The sequence below is a fragment of the Phoenix dactylifera genome, chromosome 11 (genome assembly GCF_051530095.1).
Source record: "Phoenix dactylifera cultivar Ajwa chromosome 11, Ajwa_hap1_PhDact_Kaust_v1.1, whole genome shotgun sequence".
Lineage (NCBI taxonomy): Eukaryota > Viridiplantae > Streptophyta > Magnoliopsida > Arecales > Arecaceae > Phoenix > Phoenix dactylifera.
In genome coordinates, this window is record NC_143200.1 from 132,973 (window position 1) to 150,614 (window position 17,642).

General features: G+C 42.9%; 1 protein-coding gene, 1 long non-coding RNA gene and 1 pseudogene across 12 annotated transcripts; 1 reads left to right on the plus strand and 2 right to left on the minus strand.

Moving 5' to 3' along the window:
- Nucleotides 1-5,302: 5,302 nt before the first annotated feature.
- Nucleotides 5,303-6,939, minus strand: LOC103696620 (ethylene-responsive transcription factor ERF011 pseudogene; annotated as a pseudogene). The gene is made up of 2 exons (XR_015970959.2): nucleotides 6,439-6,939; nucleotides 5,303-6,129 (listed from the first exon to the last, which is right to left on the minus strand). The product of XR_015970959.2 is annotated as an ethylene-responsive transcription factor ERF011 pseudogene (transcript).
- A 1,844-nt stretch (nucleotides 6,940-8,783) lies between these two features.
- Nucleotides 8,784-14,755, minus strand: LOC103696621 (uncharacterized). Of its 10 annotated transcripts, none has more exons than XR_602433.6 (4): nucleotides 13,263-14,755; nucleotides 9,659-9,706; nucleotides 9,517-9,552; nucleotides 8,784-9,380 (listed from the first exon to the last, which is right to left on the minus strand). XR_602433.6 is itself a non-coding variant. In XM_008778304.6 (3 exons), exon 1 carries the CDS (start codon nucleotides 14,609-14,611, stop codon nucleotides 13,268-13,270), a length of 1,344 nt encoding a protein of 447 aa, XP_008776526.4. In that variant the 5' UTR covers nucleotides 14,612-14,755; the 3' UTR covers nucleotides 8,784-9,380; nucleotides 9,517-9,552; nucleotides 13,263-13,267. The 10 variants fall into 10 exon arrangements, 4 of the variants coding, with proteins under 4 accessions (XP_008776526.4, XP_008776527.4, XP_026656762.4 ...); XR_015970958.2 differs by having other exon boundaries at nucleotides 9,659-10,071; XR_003383362.4 differs by having other exon boundaries at nucleotides 13,258-14,755.
- LOC148700545 (uncharacterized) lies at nucleotides 14,630-16,515 on the plus strand. Its single transcript, XR_015970960.2, has 2 exons — nucleotides 14,630-14,760; nucleotides 15,846-16,515. It is a non-coding gene; the product is annotated as an uncharacterized LOC148700545 (long non-coding RNA).
- The last annotated feature ends 1,127 nt before the right edge of the window (nucleotides 16,516-17,642 follow it).

Here is a 17,642-nt window from a genome sequence, read left to right on the forward strand (position 1 = left end):
GAACAGAGGCGGCGTTGAGAGGAAGAAGAAGATAGAGAGGGAGAGGGAGAGGATCGGTGAGAGAAGAAGAGACGGGATGAGAGTTTTGGGGGAAAAAGTGTGATTTAAATGGAGGTATTTTGGTCCAAAAAATAGCTTTCCGACAAAGCTGAAAACAACGTTTTCGAAAAGCTCCAAATTAGAGTTTTTCCTCAAAAGCTGTTTTCAGCTTCCTGCAAAAGTTGAACAGCTTTCCAAAATTTTATCAAACACCATTTTTTATCTAAAAGTACTTTTGGAGGGCCAGAAAGTACTTTTTGGTCCTCCAAAAGCTCCTCCAAACAGGGCCTAAGAGGGCTCAATGGTCGACCTTCGGCTCATTTTCTCTCCCCTTTATCCCTCACACAAATCTCCATAAAAAGGGAGCACCCTCTTTCTATGACTCAGACTCTTTTTCTCCTTCTCTCCTTCCACTTTTGCTTTCCCTCTTTCTTTCTTCTTTTTTTTTTTTTTTTTTTTTTTTTTTTTTTTTTTGCTTAAGCAAAAGGGGTAGGGGGGAGGAAGGGACAAGCCCACCCCCGCGTAGCAGCCCCCAACTGGGCCCCCGCCCCGCCAGGAGAATGTTCGATGCGGGCACTTCTTTATGCGTTGGTCAAAGAGTGAAATATATCATATGCATGAAATAAAAAAAAAAGAGGAGCTAAGGAAGCAACAACCTTAATCAAGTCTTTTGATTAAGGTGTATTATTGTGCTTGCTATTATCCCCGCATTACTCTCTTTCTTTTTATTTATTTGAATAGAAAGGAGAAAATTACATCTTTTTCCCTGGCGCTCATATGGACTCAAGCGTGGAGTTGGCTTAAAATGCATGTTCGGTTCTCCTGTTGTTAATTACGTGGCTCCCTCTTCCGTATTCCGGAGGAAATGGGAGAGAAAAGTATCTAAAGGAAGGAAGCGTCCCATTCTTCCTCCATTCATTCCCCCTCAACCAAATCGAAAAGCATCATCCACCCTAGTACAAGGCTTGGCCACCAGTGGGAAGAGACGCCTCATCCTCTCCACCCGGACTTATTAGGCCTCTCGTTAGTACTCCTATTAATTTTGGAATTACGTGCTGCCATTTCTTAAATGTCGTCTCATTGGTGTACGTAGTTGGGCTTGGAGGTATATGTCCACTTCTAAATATTTAAAAAAAAAATAAAAAGCTTTACAGAAAAATGATAACCATACTTTTTATCTTTTATAGAATCCATGCAGGGAACCATTTCTTCACCACCCCTCGTTATTATTGATGATTCCCGCTGTCATCCCCTGCCATCGGTGCTTGCTACCTCTGTCCACCGTCATCTTTGTGTCCAACATCCCTCACGCTATCACCATCTACCACCAGTGATCTCGCCGCCCATCTCTGTCCATCATCATCTTTGATGTCCAACATCGCTAGCTCATGTTACCTCAATCTCTATAATCACCAACCATCATTGATGAACTCTATCATCACCACCTACCACCAGTGATCTCGCCGCCCACCACCGCTCCGCAAAAGAGCAACCCCTTCAACAATCAGGAAAGTTTGTCAACATATTCGAAGTGTCCTACCTAAGCAAGCCCTCTGGAATCCAACCATGGTGCTATCCATGTCAGCAATCAGCTAAGAGTTTGGTCCAAGGGAGATGCTTAACGTTCCCACCGGAATTGTCCCCACGTACGAATTGTATGGACTCGGCAATTGATTGCTGAAAATGACAATCAGTGGCAGAGAAATGGTCCGTTCTGGCGGATTCAGAATATTAGCGCAGGAAGAAGATAAACGTGACATATGGGGGCAGTGCTGGAGAGATCATCGGTGGCAGCATTAGTAACGTAAGAAGTAGGCTGGAAAACAGCAGGACGCGTGACAAATCTGGTAGGAGGAGCAGTTCACTGCTTCCAAAATATCGAGAGGTCGCTTCAGGTGTCGACTTTAATTGGTTTAACACGCCAACTTCCGGCAGAAGTTAACACGTACAAGTCTAGATCGAACCACATAAAAAAAAAAGGACATGTTAAGAACAGTTTAATCAAAAACTTCTCATGGATCTAAAACTTGTCCTCGCATATCTTGAGACAACAGGAGAAGAGCAGAGCCTTTTTGTGTGCGTGTGCGTGTGCGTGTGTGTGGTAGAAAAGAGGAGCTGATAGCTATGTTACAAATGAATGGATGTTACGGGGTATGAGAATTGCAGCACATATCACCATGACAGCACACCCCGGCCCATTACAGCATACTTGCTTCAGAAAAAAAAAAAAAAAAACATGCACAACACAATGACACCTACTATAGAACAAACCGGTGCTCTGTAACAGGAGTGATATTTATCTTTCCAAAAACAACCGCAGCTAGCAATCGACCAAGATCTGGAGGGATTGAATCCTGTTGCTGGAGTAATATATCTCCTTGAAGTGCCTGCCCAGCCAACCAGTCCGCCACCTGGTTGCTACAAGACTGCTGCTTTTAATGTCGGTCGGCACGCGCTAATAGGGAATAAATACAAAAGGCAACATGACAAATGAGGAGCATTACTAATAGGGAAACACATTCCTTCTCTACACCATCCCTCAAGTTGGAGCAAGATGAGATGGTTTTAGGTCCTTCGCTGCCTGTCCTTGGGCACCCTCAGGATGGAAGAGTGGGATGACATGACATGTCCATAGATAGTCCGTTGCAGGAGCGAGTTGAAACATCGCCGGGGTGTGATGCTTTCACCCAGACACACAGGCAAGCACGGAGACCTCCGCATCCATGCTCGACACATTATAAGTTGTAGAAGAGCATTAGAGATGGCCTGCCGTGATGGAGTTGCTTGCTGGGGCCCCGATCCTGGCAACGGCGGAGGACCTCTGCTGCTGCTGCTGCCGGAGCGAAGGGGCCGCGGAGGAGGAGGCGCGTCGAAGACGGGAGATTCCGTGCATCATCGATCATAAAATCATGATGCCCCTTTCCCCTCCCGCTGTCGCTCTTTCAACTCTCCCTCTTGGTTGGCGGACGCGGCGACGCCCACCAAGAAAGCCGCCGATCTGCCCGGACAGAAGTTCCATCTACAGTATTTATTGATCCAGATTTGAGATAGGATTTCTTGATTAAAAAAGAGCATCTGCTAAAAATGATGGTTAAGTTTCAGGCGGAGATAAATAACGGGAAATAGATTTTCGATCGTAATGCTTTCTAGCATGGTTATGTTTGACCATTTATTTATGCAAATGTTGAAAGGTCGGTTTGGGCCGTGAATTTTCTGCCCCGCTAGAACTTGGGGGGGTTGGGCTTGCAACCTGGCTGTAACGGGATACAGGGCTGGCTCATCTGTGAATTCGTGGTCCTTCGTTCCTTGGATGGGAAGTGCCCTTGGACAAACGAAGCACATGGTTCTCGTTCCATATGCGGGGAATTATTGTTCTTCCATGTCGATCGACCACCAACAGTATGACATGATAGTGTACTATTTATTGTCTTACATAGGTCGGATGGATCAATCATGCATTCATGATATGCTCGAACGAGAAGATATGGTTCTGAGATGCTTCATGACTCGGATTCATGTGATAATTTGAATTGCTAACGGGGTTGAGAGTTCCTTTCTTGATGCATGCTCCATTTCTTGCATCAAAAATTAAACCAAAACTACATTCATGGCCAAGAACGAGATTCAGTTTCGATAAAAGTCACCATCGAATTTATTTTTAAGAAAGGCAGCGTAGATGACGCCGTCCAAAATTACAAGGCCACCTGCTAAAACTAAAAACTCCTAGTGCTAGGATATTAAATCCAGTACAGAAGGCAACGGCCCAAAACAAGCACTCATGCTAATGCCCATACCAGGATTCCCGTTCAGAAGGCTGAGCCCTGCTTCTGGACCTCTACGCAAGGAAGGTCCAAATAGCTCGCTTAACGAGGGAAGATATCGTAAGGCAACAAACATCTTTCAACCTGATATGGCAGAAAATAAGCCCGATAACATGCCAAGCTTAAAGCTGACGCAACGTCCGAAATACACTCTGCTAAGTCCTCGATTATAATCAAATCAGATCAACTCTGACCGAGATAAAAACCGGACCGAACAAACTAAAAACAGATCTAGATCCGTGCTGTGACACCTCAAATGAAGCTCGACAGCAATCCCAGACTGACCGGAGCCCTCTTACCAGATTGTAACAATCCTAGATGATTACAGCCCGTGCCAGGCACAGCACGGTTCTAGACAGTCACAGCACGTTTCTCAACAGTTATTTTACAATCCCAGTTTGTTACAACACGATTTAGACCTTCAAAAGATCCCAAATCCTAGAGCTATATATAGATTCAGAATCTCTATAAGCAGTGTACGGCAAAAATAATTTTGAACGGTATATCTTTTATAAAATTATTAATTTTTATTATTAATAAATACTTATTAAAATTATATTTTTTTTAATTGAGTTCTTCTTTTGCCATCATGTTTTTATTGCTAATTTTTATTATTAAATTTTGCCCAAATTTAATTAATATGCATATTTGAATAAAAAATTATATTATAAATATATTAATATTCGAAAACAATTATAAATATTAATTTTAATAATCTAAATATACCTATATTTATTAAAATATGTATATATATACAAATATAAATAATTAATATTTGATCGTAACCGATCCGTTTTCAGCTCCAAGGGCGACAGAAGGGTCCGCCACTTTAGGCGGCCCAGCGCGTCTTAGCCTCGCTTCTTTTGCTCTGCCGTCCAAACCGCCGTTGGGGCAGAGCCCCACCACCGTTCCCCCCCCCCCCCCCCCCCCCCCCGGGGATACGCTCTAAGTTAGAAGGGGCACCGCCGCTCAAACTCAAAACTCGCAACTCGAACATTAAATTCGACCCACGGAGTGGTTAAGAGACGGGATGTCTAGCTGGCGTGTTTCTGATCAAGTTGGTTATGAGAGCAGACGAGAGGCCAGTGACAACTAAAAGACTCTGGTCAAGAAACCCAGCTCTTTTCTTCTTTTTCTTTTTTTTTAATCAGAGTTGCCGCTTCACAAGCCAAATTGACTGCGATGCCTTTCATTGAATCGAGTCCGAATCCCCAATCCCTGCGCTTCTTCCGTTTGTCTTCCACTCAAAATTTCTCCTAAATCCTAATCCTGCACAAGCACGCCATCCACAGCGACACCTTGTCTCCGCCCATTCCCACCGCTGGCCCCAATCTGCCGCTCTCTCTAACGCCTGCGCACCTCAAACTTTGGCCGATCATCTCTACTTTCTTCCCCAGTCCTCCACTTAATTCGACAACTCAAAACGAAAAAACAAAAACAAATAAAGAAACAAACATCTCATCTCGAATTTTTATATATAAAATAAAGCGAAAACAACTAAACAACGAACAAGAACAAGAACCAAAACCATCACTCTCTTGACGGTGAATTTCTTTCTAGCTTCTTCTTCTTCTCTTCCGTGGGTGCAGCCATAGCCGGCGACGGTCTTTTTTTTTTTCTTCTGCTCACGAGGAGAGATCGATGATTGATTTGGCCTAAGCCAAGCCAAGGCAAGCTAAACTACCTGTGTTTTCTCCTTGTCGATCACATCAATCCACGTCGGAACTCTCGGGGCTTGGCTCCTGATTGAGATCCGGATGCTTGGGCGCGCGCGGTGAACGGTTCGACTGCTGCTGCTGCTGCTGCTGCTGCTGCCGCCGCTGGGAGAGGAGGCAGCTCTGGAGAGCGTCCACCCTCGCCCCCACCTCGGTGGCCTTCTTCCGGATAGACGCGGCCGACATGCGCCCGGCGGCCTCGCAGTCCTCCTCGGCGGCGAGCTCCTCGGGGAAGTTGAGGCGGGCGGAGCGGCCCCGGAGGTAGAAAACGGCGGTGTCGTATGCGCGGGCCGCCGCCACGGGGGTGGAGTAGGACCCCAGCCATATCCGGGACCGCTTGTTGGGCTCCCGTATCTCCGCCACCCACTTCCCCCACTTCCTCATCCGGACTCCTCTATACGGCCGCTCCTTCGCGGCCCCCGCCGTTGCCGCCGCGGCGGAAGCGGTCCTTCTCGCCGCCGCAGGTGCCGGCTTTCTCGTCTCCTCGCTCGTGGAGCAGCACCCGCCCTCCATCTCGATCCCCCCCCTCTCTCTCCGTCTCTCTGTCTCTCTTGCTATTTATATGCACAACAACCAGCAAGTATTTGGTATATGTAAGCTAGGATTGGTTGAAAAGGTTTATTAGTTGTCGGGACTAGATGACTGATAATTATATATCCACTCCAAAGTCCGGACTAGATGACACATTTAATACATGGATAGATATATTATCCTTTTTGGTACATAATTATATAGTTTTTTTTTTTTAAAAAAAAAGAATGGATGGACAGATAGATACATAGAAAAGGATGAGAGGACGGCCTACAATAACTAAATAATAATGGCCAAAGCATCGTTGCGTGAAATAAATGATGCCGACTAACCTTATAACTTGAACTCGTCACAGACTGCCAACTTTGGAGGCGATGTGGCGCCGCGTGGCATGTTTGTCGAAAGGAGGCGAGGCAGTTGGAGCCGTTTGTTAAGCTTATTTGTAGCAGGCGCAGCATTTCCTAGATCAGATCAAAAAGCACGCAAAACCAAAAGGTCGGATGTCGGCTGCAGCGGTGGCCACGTAGAGCAAGTGGAGAGAGAGAGAATCCCAGCCCCAACCGCTCTCCCACCGACATAGAAGAAAAAGGAAAGGGAAAGGGGGCGGCTACATCTCGTCATCGCTTGCGATGCCGCCCTCCACGTGGAGCCACGCCTGCACGTGACGGCTGCCGACGTGGACGTTTCCGCTTCGGCTACGGAAGCCCGCACCAGGCCCCTCCCGGTTCGCAAAAGGACGAGAATCGGGCAGCAGGGATGGGTTGAGGGGAGGAAGGAGATGGATGCGTGGGCGCTGACCGGGCACGCGTGGAGCAAGTGGCGGAAGAAAGAAAAGGGCAGGGAAAGAGGCCGGGAAGTGGGGGTTTTATTGGTTTTTTCTTTTTGGTTGATGGGAACTCGGTTTCTGAAAAGGAGGGGCAACCGATGGTTGTCGTCTTATCTTAATGGAAATTTAATAATGGAAGTGCAACGAGGAATATGAAGCCACTGCATCCTCCCCATTCTATATAAATTAATAATAAATAAATAAACTATTATAAGGAGAGAATGGAAGACGAAAGGAAGGTAGACGGGGCGATAATATCACAGTGCTTTTGGCTTCTTGAATTCCGCCGGCATCTAGACTACTATGCGGACAGCTTGAGTTCGGATGTTCCATAGCCTGCCGTTTAACTCCTGGCAGCTTTCAGATGGTGCCGGCACGGGACGTACCTTCTTCTACTCGGGCATCGCTCGCTGCGTCGGGACCAGTGCTGTTGGGATACCGTGGTGCGCCGGACAACCGGTGCCATGGATTGGACGGGCCTCTTTGATTTTTAATAATAAATTGATAATCAACGACAACTTATCTTCCAAGATTCAATTGACCTAATGGAGATGCATATAAAATGATCATGATGGTACGTAATAAATACGGGGGGCAGCTGGGAAGAGGCTGGCTCTGGCCCGGGCCTGGGAGGGCTTGGACGGTGGGTGGTTTTACTTCCACTGGGTGATGGTGTGGTCGGTGGGGGACTGAGGATTCCTTAGTGGAGAGAGGGAGGGATTCGGACCAGAGTAAATTAATGGCGGCAGCACCGGGGAGGCTAGAAAGATGCAGCCCTTTTATACCTACCATACAGAGTTAGGATCGTATCCATGTGCATTTTGCGCTGGTGGAGGTGGGGGTGGTGGCGGCATTAATAAATATATTAGGATCCAAAATAATTGAATCTGAAAGCCATCCCTCAACTCTCTAGGTCATTTATGTTTTTCTTCAAGGAAAAATAAAAAAGGTTGATACACGATGTGCATGAGAACATCATCATACTTTTGGTTTTTCTCCTATGCCAACTGACTCTCCACGTACAGTAATCAAGTTGATCAAACATTATTATTCAATTGATCCCACCTTTTCATTCAGCGAAGACTTTTGAGGAGCACACACAAATAATAATAATAATAATAATAATAATAATAATAATAATAGAACAATGACGCAATCTCCAGTTGTCGGTGGTGTTATTGTTGTTTATTATCGTTGCCCCCTCCTACACCTCTTCTATCCGTAAGTCTGCTCTGGCAGTTTTTCCTTGTCATTTTTAGTATCCCTAATTATGCTTGGGGTTGCCACGGGACCGGCAACAAAACCATCCGCACAGCCCAGGGTTGTAACCGGACCAAATAGACCCACTACGGACCTAGAACCAACCTCGAAATAACTTGGTCCGATTTGGGTATCAATGGCCTCTTCTTCTGCTAGAGGCAGTCGTATTAAGCTTGGACTAATACTTGTTGAGCTCCCGCCAATAACAGTTTGACGTGTATTTCTCGAATTGTTGATTTCCTTGGTCCATTCCTCGTTCAAAATTCATTACACGTTGGCGTGCCGGATTTGTTACTAATACGATTTGGAAATATATTTTTTAGTTAAAATATTAAAAGGTCGCTAACTTTAATCAATTTGGCGGCCATTAGAATTTTGATCCTCTGCTCGAATCAAATAATAGATATTTTATTTTCTCCAAAACAAGATATATTTTTCAATTTATTAAAACCGCCTTATCAGCCACCATGACGACACGTAAACGGTCCCTGAGGACCATAAGTCAGCTCGAACCACCCAAAAGAGGAAACAAGGTCGGCCATGTGAAAGACGGTAAATAAATAAACACAACAAAGAGGCCCGTTTACCAAATAGATCAAACCTACTGGCGCATGTTAAATTCGCACTTGACAACTTCATAAGCATCACTTTGAGAGAGAGAGAGAGAGAGAGAGCGGAAAAGAGAAGAAGCGCACTTCTTTCCTTAAGAGAAGGAAAATAAAATTATAGCGCACCAAACTGCGGCTCGCTCTCAACGGTCCGATTAGTGAACTTCCACTTCTTATCGCCATGATCTTTAAACATTTTGGTATACACCTTTACAGATCCATGTGGCGTCCATGAATATAGAGGCTTACCTGCAAGCTCACTGGATGCCAGTCCTAACAGACATAATTTTTTTTTACTTTCTGATCGCCGGGGGGTGGGGGAAGAAAAAGCAAAGCATGGCAATGATGCAAGTAAAGATCGCTTTTAAGAAGCACTCTCCTATGACTCTTATTTTGAGAGCCATAAAATAAACTTCAAAATAGAAAAGAATAGGATGGATCTCGTGACAAATTATTTTGATTATTGCGGTGAGGTCTTACCTCAACATGTTTGAGGCCATCTATCTACATCAGCTGAGTTCAAACCTTGCCGCACTTTCCTGCAACAGCTAGTACCATGGGAGCCAAATCATGCTTTTACCTGATAAGGCCAATCAGATAATATCAACATCAGAAGAAAACATTCAAGTGACGAGGATACTACAAGGAATCAGCAGACAGTGCTGAAGATTTAAGGCAGACAACTATGGAATGATAATGTTGTTCCTAATAAAGACCTGGCTATCATTCTGAACCCCCTTTCAAGAGTGTACCTATACAAGAGAAAAATAGCAAAGATCTATGAGAAGTGCTTGTCTCGACAAGTATCAACCAAAATGAACAACTGAAAAGAGAAACATTGACTACCGAGAAACATACCAGGATTCTCATGAATTCTTTGACTGCCATGTAACAGAGCATAGAATACTGTAAAATCCAAGTATTCAATTTATAGGGCATAAAGTATCAACTACCATGAAAAAATAAATGGCGCAATTCTACTTAGATGATAGCACTAGGCATAGCCCAAAGAATATACAATGACCATGCCGGTTGTAGGTTTATTTTACTGATATTTCTTTCATATGCTCACTCTTTCTTCTGCTCCATAATTTCACATGACCGATCATGTCATCTTACTCTATAATTACTTACCAGCACATACTACTCTAAACTAGCAACCAATAAAAGAATTCCATGGATCGTTGAGAAAGACAAAATGCATCACCAACTGAACTGTATTATATGATTCTCAAGTCATAAGCATCAGGGGCAGAGCCAGGATTATTTTCCTGGGTGGCCAACACAAAATACAGAAATTATCAGAGTTAATAATATACCTTTTGCATTATATATAGACGCAAATGTAAATAATGCTGTGCTTGATAGTAATTAAAGGAGCTATGGCACTTATTTCGATTAATTACTAGTTTACAGTCCTTATAACCAGATAGGTTGATCTTTATCTGTTTATAGATAAAAAAAGTGAAAGAAGATGAGAGATTCCAACATGATTCATTCACTAACAAAAGAACTAGAATTTTTATATAGTGAATAGTGAGCATAAAAAATGAAGATGGATGGACAGCTGAGCAAATTAGAGAAAATTTACTCTTTATTTTCAGTATAAATGGGTGTTTTTTTTCGAGCTATAAGGTGGAACTTTCTACCCTGTTTTATTTAAGATGATTAAGCTCAACAACAAAGAACAATCATGGTCTCTAGATATGATAAGAAGAACAATGCAAATAACCAAAATTTTACTAACTGCAAATTCAAAGCATAGCATAAAAGAGGTTTAAGGTCATAAAAAACATAAAAACTATATGAAAAGTTAAATAATAGGATACGGATCATTTATAAGGTCTCATGTTTGCAGGCAATGAAATTTCAACAATCTATAACCAAAACTAACAAAACACTTCCCTTCTTGATGTAAAAACTAAAAGAACACTTGTTTTTCTATATCAAAATTTTTGAATCTAAAAGTGTCAATGAAATAAAATCTTAAAACAGATGAGAAAAACATAAAATAAATAGAAAAGAATAAGGATTACTCTTTCACTGTTGTAATCTTTTATACCACATGTCTAAGACTTCCTTTTTCTCCTCCTTTGTTCCCTTCTCATGGTCAAGAAATTTCTGTGTGTGTGTGTGTGTTCCCAAAACAAGATGGGAAAATCACCTTAATGGTCTTTTAAGATAAAGATGGCTAGAGGAATCCCACATATCTTAATTAAATACCATTTGTTTATATTTAAATATCTTTCCTGCATGACTTGCTTGGGGAAGAAAAAAGGGGCATGTATATTCCTTTTTTTTAATTAAAAAAAAAGAAATAACGGAATGGACTCCTCTAGGAAAGATTTGGTAACACTACAACTATAGATATGATAGGATCGTTAAATTTAAATTTATTTCTATCTAAAACTCTAATGAGTTTGAGATCTAAAATGTTTCAAATTAGTGGGAACTTTTAAGTTTTAGCGGAATGGGCAGGCAAAGAGGGTTCACGTATAACAAAATGGGAAATCGCATGTGCAGGATTCGGAGGGGGGCACATATTCAAGTGTATATGGGGGTTTCCAAACATGAAAGAGAATGAACGGATATAAGACAAATGGATATAATAGTTTCGACTTAGGAGACCTATTTAATAATGAATAAATTTTAAGCTCCTATATTTTATGGTGAAAGAAAAATATAAAGCCTGTTTTAACATATTATTGCCAAATATAAGGTATACCTCATGTTGTAAGAAAGCCTTATTGCTGTGCTTACTACTCTTGAGTTGAGTGACCTTAAAAAATAAAAAAGCACTACTACCTGGACATATGACATGGCATCTTATATGTGTTTGTTCATATGCATTCTTGTATTTTATACAATAAAGAATGAGCTAACCTATTTCTCCTTGAGTTCATAAATATTTACTATTGTTATCTTAGTGTTTAGACATTTAGAAACTACTCATCAACCATGGTTGATGGAGAAGTTGATGAAATAGAGACGGGTTCTTTTTTCCTCTCAAAGTTCTTGTCAAGTGATTAGATTGAAAAGAAAATTAAAATAAGTACTGAGGAATCAACCTACATTCAATCCAAGTTATGCATACACCAACTATATGCATTTCATGTTAACAAATGTCTTCATGTGACTAATAAGCATACACCAAGTATGAGGGCCATAGTCCATTGCAATATACACATAAGCTAATTGCTCCAGCAAATTCACTACACCTATCTAAACCATCCAGCACTTCTTTTAAACTTCCATAGTCCAAAATCCAGAAAATGGTTGTCCAAGCTTAGTAATATGACTTTGGAGGCTTACTGTGAATGAGTTGGCCTCTGACCACCAAACGCCAACACTGATCAACTTCTTGCGATATAATACTTTGCAATATGGTCCTTTTTAATAAGAAAAATTAGGCCTACCATCAATTCTAGCATTACAACTATCGATTGATGCCAGAACACCCAATAGGGGAATAATTTTGGATTTTTTTTGCTGTTCTTTTGATGGGGTTAAAGATCCATGGAAGGCTGCTTTCATGATCAGGATATGGTGTTTTAACCAATCCTACCACAAGCAACTTAATAAAGCTTGGCGGCGCTTGTTTTCCTTTAGTCACTCATAATTGAGTTGGACAAACTTATTTAGGCCTCCCCACTCCTTTAGCTGCATTCTTCCTTCAAACATTGCCTCATATTTGGTTTCTAATATTATCAACATGCCCAAATCCTAAGATGTTCTCAGCAATTCGCATCCAGTGACTATAGAGAATCCTCTGTAGCCTATGACAGCAAACAAAAGTCTCACCGCATCTAAAAAAATATAACCAACTATGAGAACAACTTAAGCGATGACTCCACAAAATAACTAAGCAAGATCTTTACAATCAACTGCTGACCTAGTCTTAGCCCAAACTGTGGTAAAGTTTCTAGCTTATACCATTTGATTGGTAGGAGAAAGCTACCACTATCTAAAGATAAAAACAATAAACCGTAAACAATTACTAGTTCAAAGGATATAATAAGTAATGAAGGAAAGTTATGTGCTTAGAAGCATCAAGAAGAAGCAAGAGTAAGTGAGGGAACAAGTCTTGATGATGATAAAGGTGAGCTCTAATAAAAGTTACGTAATAACAGAAGTTAGAAAAAAAACTTAGGTAATGCAAACCATGATTATACAAAAAGGTGGATGGGTAAACCTCTTTGCTTAAAAGTTAAAACTCTATGCAATCTAGTTATTCAATCATCTCTTCATTCTGTGGTTAGAAAGCTTAAATTAACAGGAAAAAATAAACCGAGACTTCTCATATGGACTTTGATCATAATTCATGACCATTCCGCAACAAACTCCATATATATATATATATATATATATATATATATATCATTCTAAGCTTAAGGCGTATCTGAAACTACAATACGAAAAACTTCAGTAGTTTAAATATAATTACGATTACTCATTACCTAACCTGTGCTAATAAATGTAGCCGTCCTCCTCCTCTTCCACACTGTCCAAAACCAAGTCCTCACCCGGCAATGATGGCTCCAAGATTGGGAAGCTATCATCCCCAAAATCCTCTCCCACAATCTCCCTGCTGCATGCCTCCTCCTCCGAAAAGGCCGAAATCTTGACACCACCAAACCCAGAATAATCAACTGCAATCTTATCGACCACCTCATTCAAATCTCCAGAATCACCATCTTCCTCGTAAAAAACAGCAGGCGAATAGAACCCCTCCTCCTCGCATTCGTATTTATATCCGTAATCGTCGTCGTCATAATCATCAATGGTCGGGAATCCTGATCCAGTCTTCCTCTGCCAAGACCGCAGGATCTCCTCGCCGACCTGGCCGTTCTCCACGCGGGCCCACGGCACCCAGAGGTCGGCGTGCCGGCCCAGCGCCGTCCGCCCGTCCCCGACCACCACGGTCCGGAGGTCCGACTCCCTGGCCCGCCGGACCATCTCCGAGAAGTCGGAGTCGTCGGAGACGAGGAGGAGCCAGTCGATCCCCCGCGCCACGGAGTGCTGCAGCTGCCGCTTGAGGGCGGAGTCCGCCGCCTGGGGCTTGTCCTCCACCGTCCGCACGAGCACCCCCGCCCGCCGGAGCTCCGACGCGAGGCCGTACCCGGTCTTGGGGGTGAGCAGCTCGCGCGCGGCCTCCTCGTACTTGCGGTTCCCGGCGATGAAGCGCTCCCGGTAGCGCTGGCGCTTCTTTCCCTTGAGGGAGCGCATGCGGCCGACCTTCTTCTGGCGCTCGCGCTCGTGGAGCTGGCGGAAGTGCTTCTTAAGGTCCGGTCGGGTGCGGCAGCGGCGGCCGCAGACGCCGCAGACGTAGGTCTCGTCGGGAACGACGAGGCCCTTGCGCTCCAGGGCGTCCAGGCGGCGGCGCTCGCGGCGCTGGGCGAGCACCCACTGGGGGAGGTGGGCGAAGGCGTGGCGGTTCGCGTAGGCCGAGATGTCGACTACGCGGCCGAATAGCTCCCCAACGCGGCGGAGGGCGACGGCGGCTTCGTAGGGCGGTCCCCGGGGGGGCTTGTTGTCCAGGTCCCACAGGACCGCCACCCTCTGCTCCGTTCGCGCCGACCACATACCGTCGCGGCCGCGGATCATGTCCACCTCCGCCGTCGAGGCGGCCCGGAAGGGGGGCTGGGGGGCGGAGGCGAGGACGGGCATGGGCCCTCGAAGGGGTCGCAATCGCAATCGCAGTCGCAGTGGGGCTGGAAGAGAGACGAGGGGGAGGACGGGGCCAGGGCGGCAGAGATGAACGAGAGGAGGTGGTTTGAACGGCGGGATGCCGATGGCGGCAATCGGATTCATCTTCCTCGGCGGCGGGTGCGGCTGTTCAGCTCGCTCGCTATCCTCCGCGGCTCATCCCTACCGCTTGGAGATGCCAGCGATCGGGCACGTGCATAGCACGTGATGATAAGCTAACCAATTTTGCTCCCCCGGTTCTCTCCCTCTTCCAGGTATTTCCTCTTATGCGGTAAGCCACTAGTTAGCAGTTTGTAACCCGCGATATACGCGGTGCAATTTTTTTTTTTTTTTGTAAAATTATTTTTAGAATAAAATATTAAAAAAATATAATAGAGTAGATAACTGAAATATAATAAAATATAATAGAGGAAAAAAAATTAATTAATTTCTTTAATAATTTGTTGATATAATATTATGATATACTATTAATATACAAAATTTCAATTGCATATGTATAATTATTGATATAGTAAGAAAATATATTATATAAAACAATAAGATCATGATCTAATTTATATATAAATTAGAAATAGAAAAGTATTGTATATACATGATCTTTAAATACAATATAGCGAGATTATTAATGATGTACTTTCTTTTTTAAATAAGAACATGATCACAAAAATACAATAAAAATTAATAAAATATTAGTATAATATAATAAATCATGAAGGTCATGGGTGGGGACAGTATTAATAAAAAATATGTTTTTACTAACATCAACATAATTAAGCAAATATAGTTATTAATAATATCATAAATTTCTATATTAATTTAGTGATATTGAGAAGTTCTTTATTTAATATAATTAATAAGCTAATAAGTTTCTTATTAATGTATTAATAAGGTTCTTATTTAATACGACATTAAATAAGAGCTTTATTAATAATATTTTTAATATGGTTATGGATGCTATATGGTACATGGAGAGCTCGTGGCAAATGAAGAGCTGAAGTAGAAATGTAGAATCTCTATTTTAACATACATATATATATATATATATGTGTGTGCGCGCGCGCGCGCGTAAAAGATCTGATATATTTTCTCTATGGCTAATTTTAATAATGCAGTCCTAGTTAGATATCTCTTTTTAAGGTACTTCAATTAAACTTTTTATGGCAAGAAAAAAATTAACATGCCTATAATTTGAAACCTAATATTAGCACCAAATTCATGCTAATGTTTTTAAAGAAAAGGAATATGTGGTATATCTAAAATCTTTCATAGTACTTATGTTTTAACTGTTTGCATGAAAGATCTACAAGCCAATATAATTATATTTGCAATTCACGTGCAGGTCCAACAAACCATATGGCTCTAAATTGAATATGAGCGTCATGCCAGGGTTTCACGAGGAATACATTTGATGATCAATGGGAGCCATTTAAGAAATAAAAACAATGCAATTAGACAAATGTCGTTCAACATTTAATATGATAACATAAAATCTATAGGCAATCATGGATAGTTAATGAGTGGTATTACAAAAGAAAAGAATATCTGTAGACTCCAACAATGAAATGTAACCATGAAGAAGGTCACATGTAATGCAATTCAACTACTTTCGTTTTCCACATTGGAACTCGTGATGGACTTTGAAACTTTTCCACTATACATAATAGAGATGGCCAAGAATTTGGGAAGAATATAGTTTCGAAGTAAGTTAAGTACTATGTCACTAATCAAAGTAGGTTTTGTTGCTTGAGCAAGTACCACTTAACCACCAAGTGTTAGCTTGGATGCCTCCACTTCTCACCCCTTTGGTGAGAGGTTGGGGGTTTGATCCCTAGATGCATGGCCCCTTATCCGAGGATTTCAACCCAAAAGGCAAAAAAAAGTCAAGTACCACATAGGTTCTAAAACTTCTAATGAGAATTTAAAATCAAACATTGTGATAGCCTAATCCTCCATCAAGCAATCATTCTAGCTCCAAAATCAAGATGTATAAATATTTTAAGGTAATTCTTGACACTTACATATACTCTATCTTGTCTAGTGGTTGGGTTGGATTTTGATGACAATAGATTGGCGTTAAAGGAAGGATCCTTAATCCTGTCTTGGAGATTTGAGAAGAGTTGTTGCCATGAAGTCAAAGAGAACTCAAGATGCATCTGCACTATTCATTGAGAAGCTCGCCTAGAATTAAATGCCTCCTGACATAGCCTATTGATAGCTCCGCCTCTCCAAAATCCTTAACCAGCACCAACTATCAATGTCGGATAGTTCAACTTGCTCGTGCAGTAGGTCTAGGCTCTTACAATAGCCGTCCAGAACCTGCTGCAGACCACCGCCAATTAGCAGCAGGCTCATGTGCCGAGCCACCAGAAGACCTAGCGCTGCCAAGCTACTATTCCCATCCTCGATGCTTGCGATAGGTGTAGCAGAACCACCATTCTTATCCATAGAGTTTAGGATAGAAGATGTTATTCTCCAAGCCTACATTCTAAAAAAGACTCGACTCCAAGTCACTCCACTCACCAATCAGCAAGGGTCTCCATGAGGGAGGCCAGTCTCGATTAAAAGATCAAGAAGATGAACAACCGAATCGAGGCTTTGAGGGGCGGCAGTGTTCGGCTCGAAGATGCCTTGGAGTTCACTACCAAGCCGCTCTTTTTGTAAAGTATTATGGGGGGGGCCTCTTTCAGCTCATCAAAACGACTCAATTGGAGACATACAATGACACCTCATATCTCCTGAACTATTTGGAGAGCTTCAAAACTCTCATGTTACTTCAAGGTGCCACCTACGCGGTGCTATGCCGAGCATTCATAGTGACACTTCGAAAGACAGTGTGGCTCTAGTACTCTATCCTTCAATCGAGCTCCATCAAATCCTTTAAGTGGCTTGGTCGGTTGCTCACAGCCCATTTCATCAGCAACCGAAGGGAAAAGAGGGGCTTGGAGATAGGGCTGTTAACGAGCCGAGCCGAGCCCGAGCCTGGGAGAGCTCGGCTCGGCTCGTTTCACAGAAGCTCGGGCTCGGGCTCGGGCTCGAGCTCGGTAACGAGCTCTATATTGGGCTCGAGCTCGGGCTCGCTTGGCAAAGCAAAGGCTCGGGCTTGAGCTCGTAAAGCTCGTTTCAATTACAAGCTCCA

What these genes read in the sequence shown, in the direction of transcription:
- LOC103696621 (XM_026800961.4), bottom strand. Translation starts at nt 14,611, where the DNA reads ATGAATCCGATTGCCGCCATCGGCATCCCGCCGTTCAAACCACCTCCT.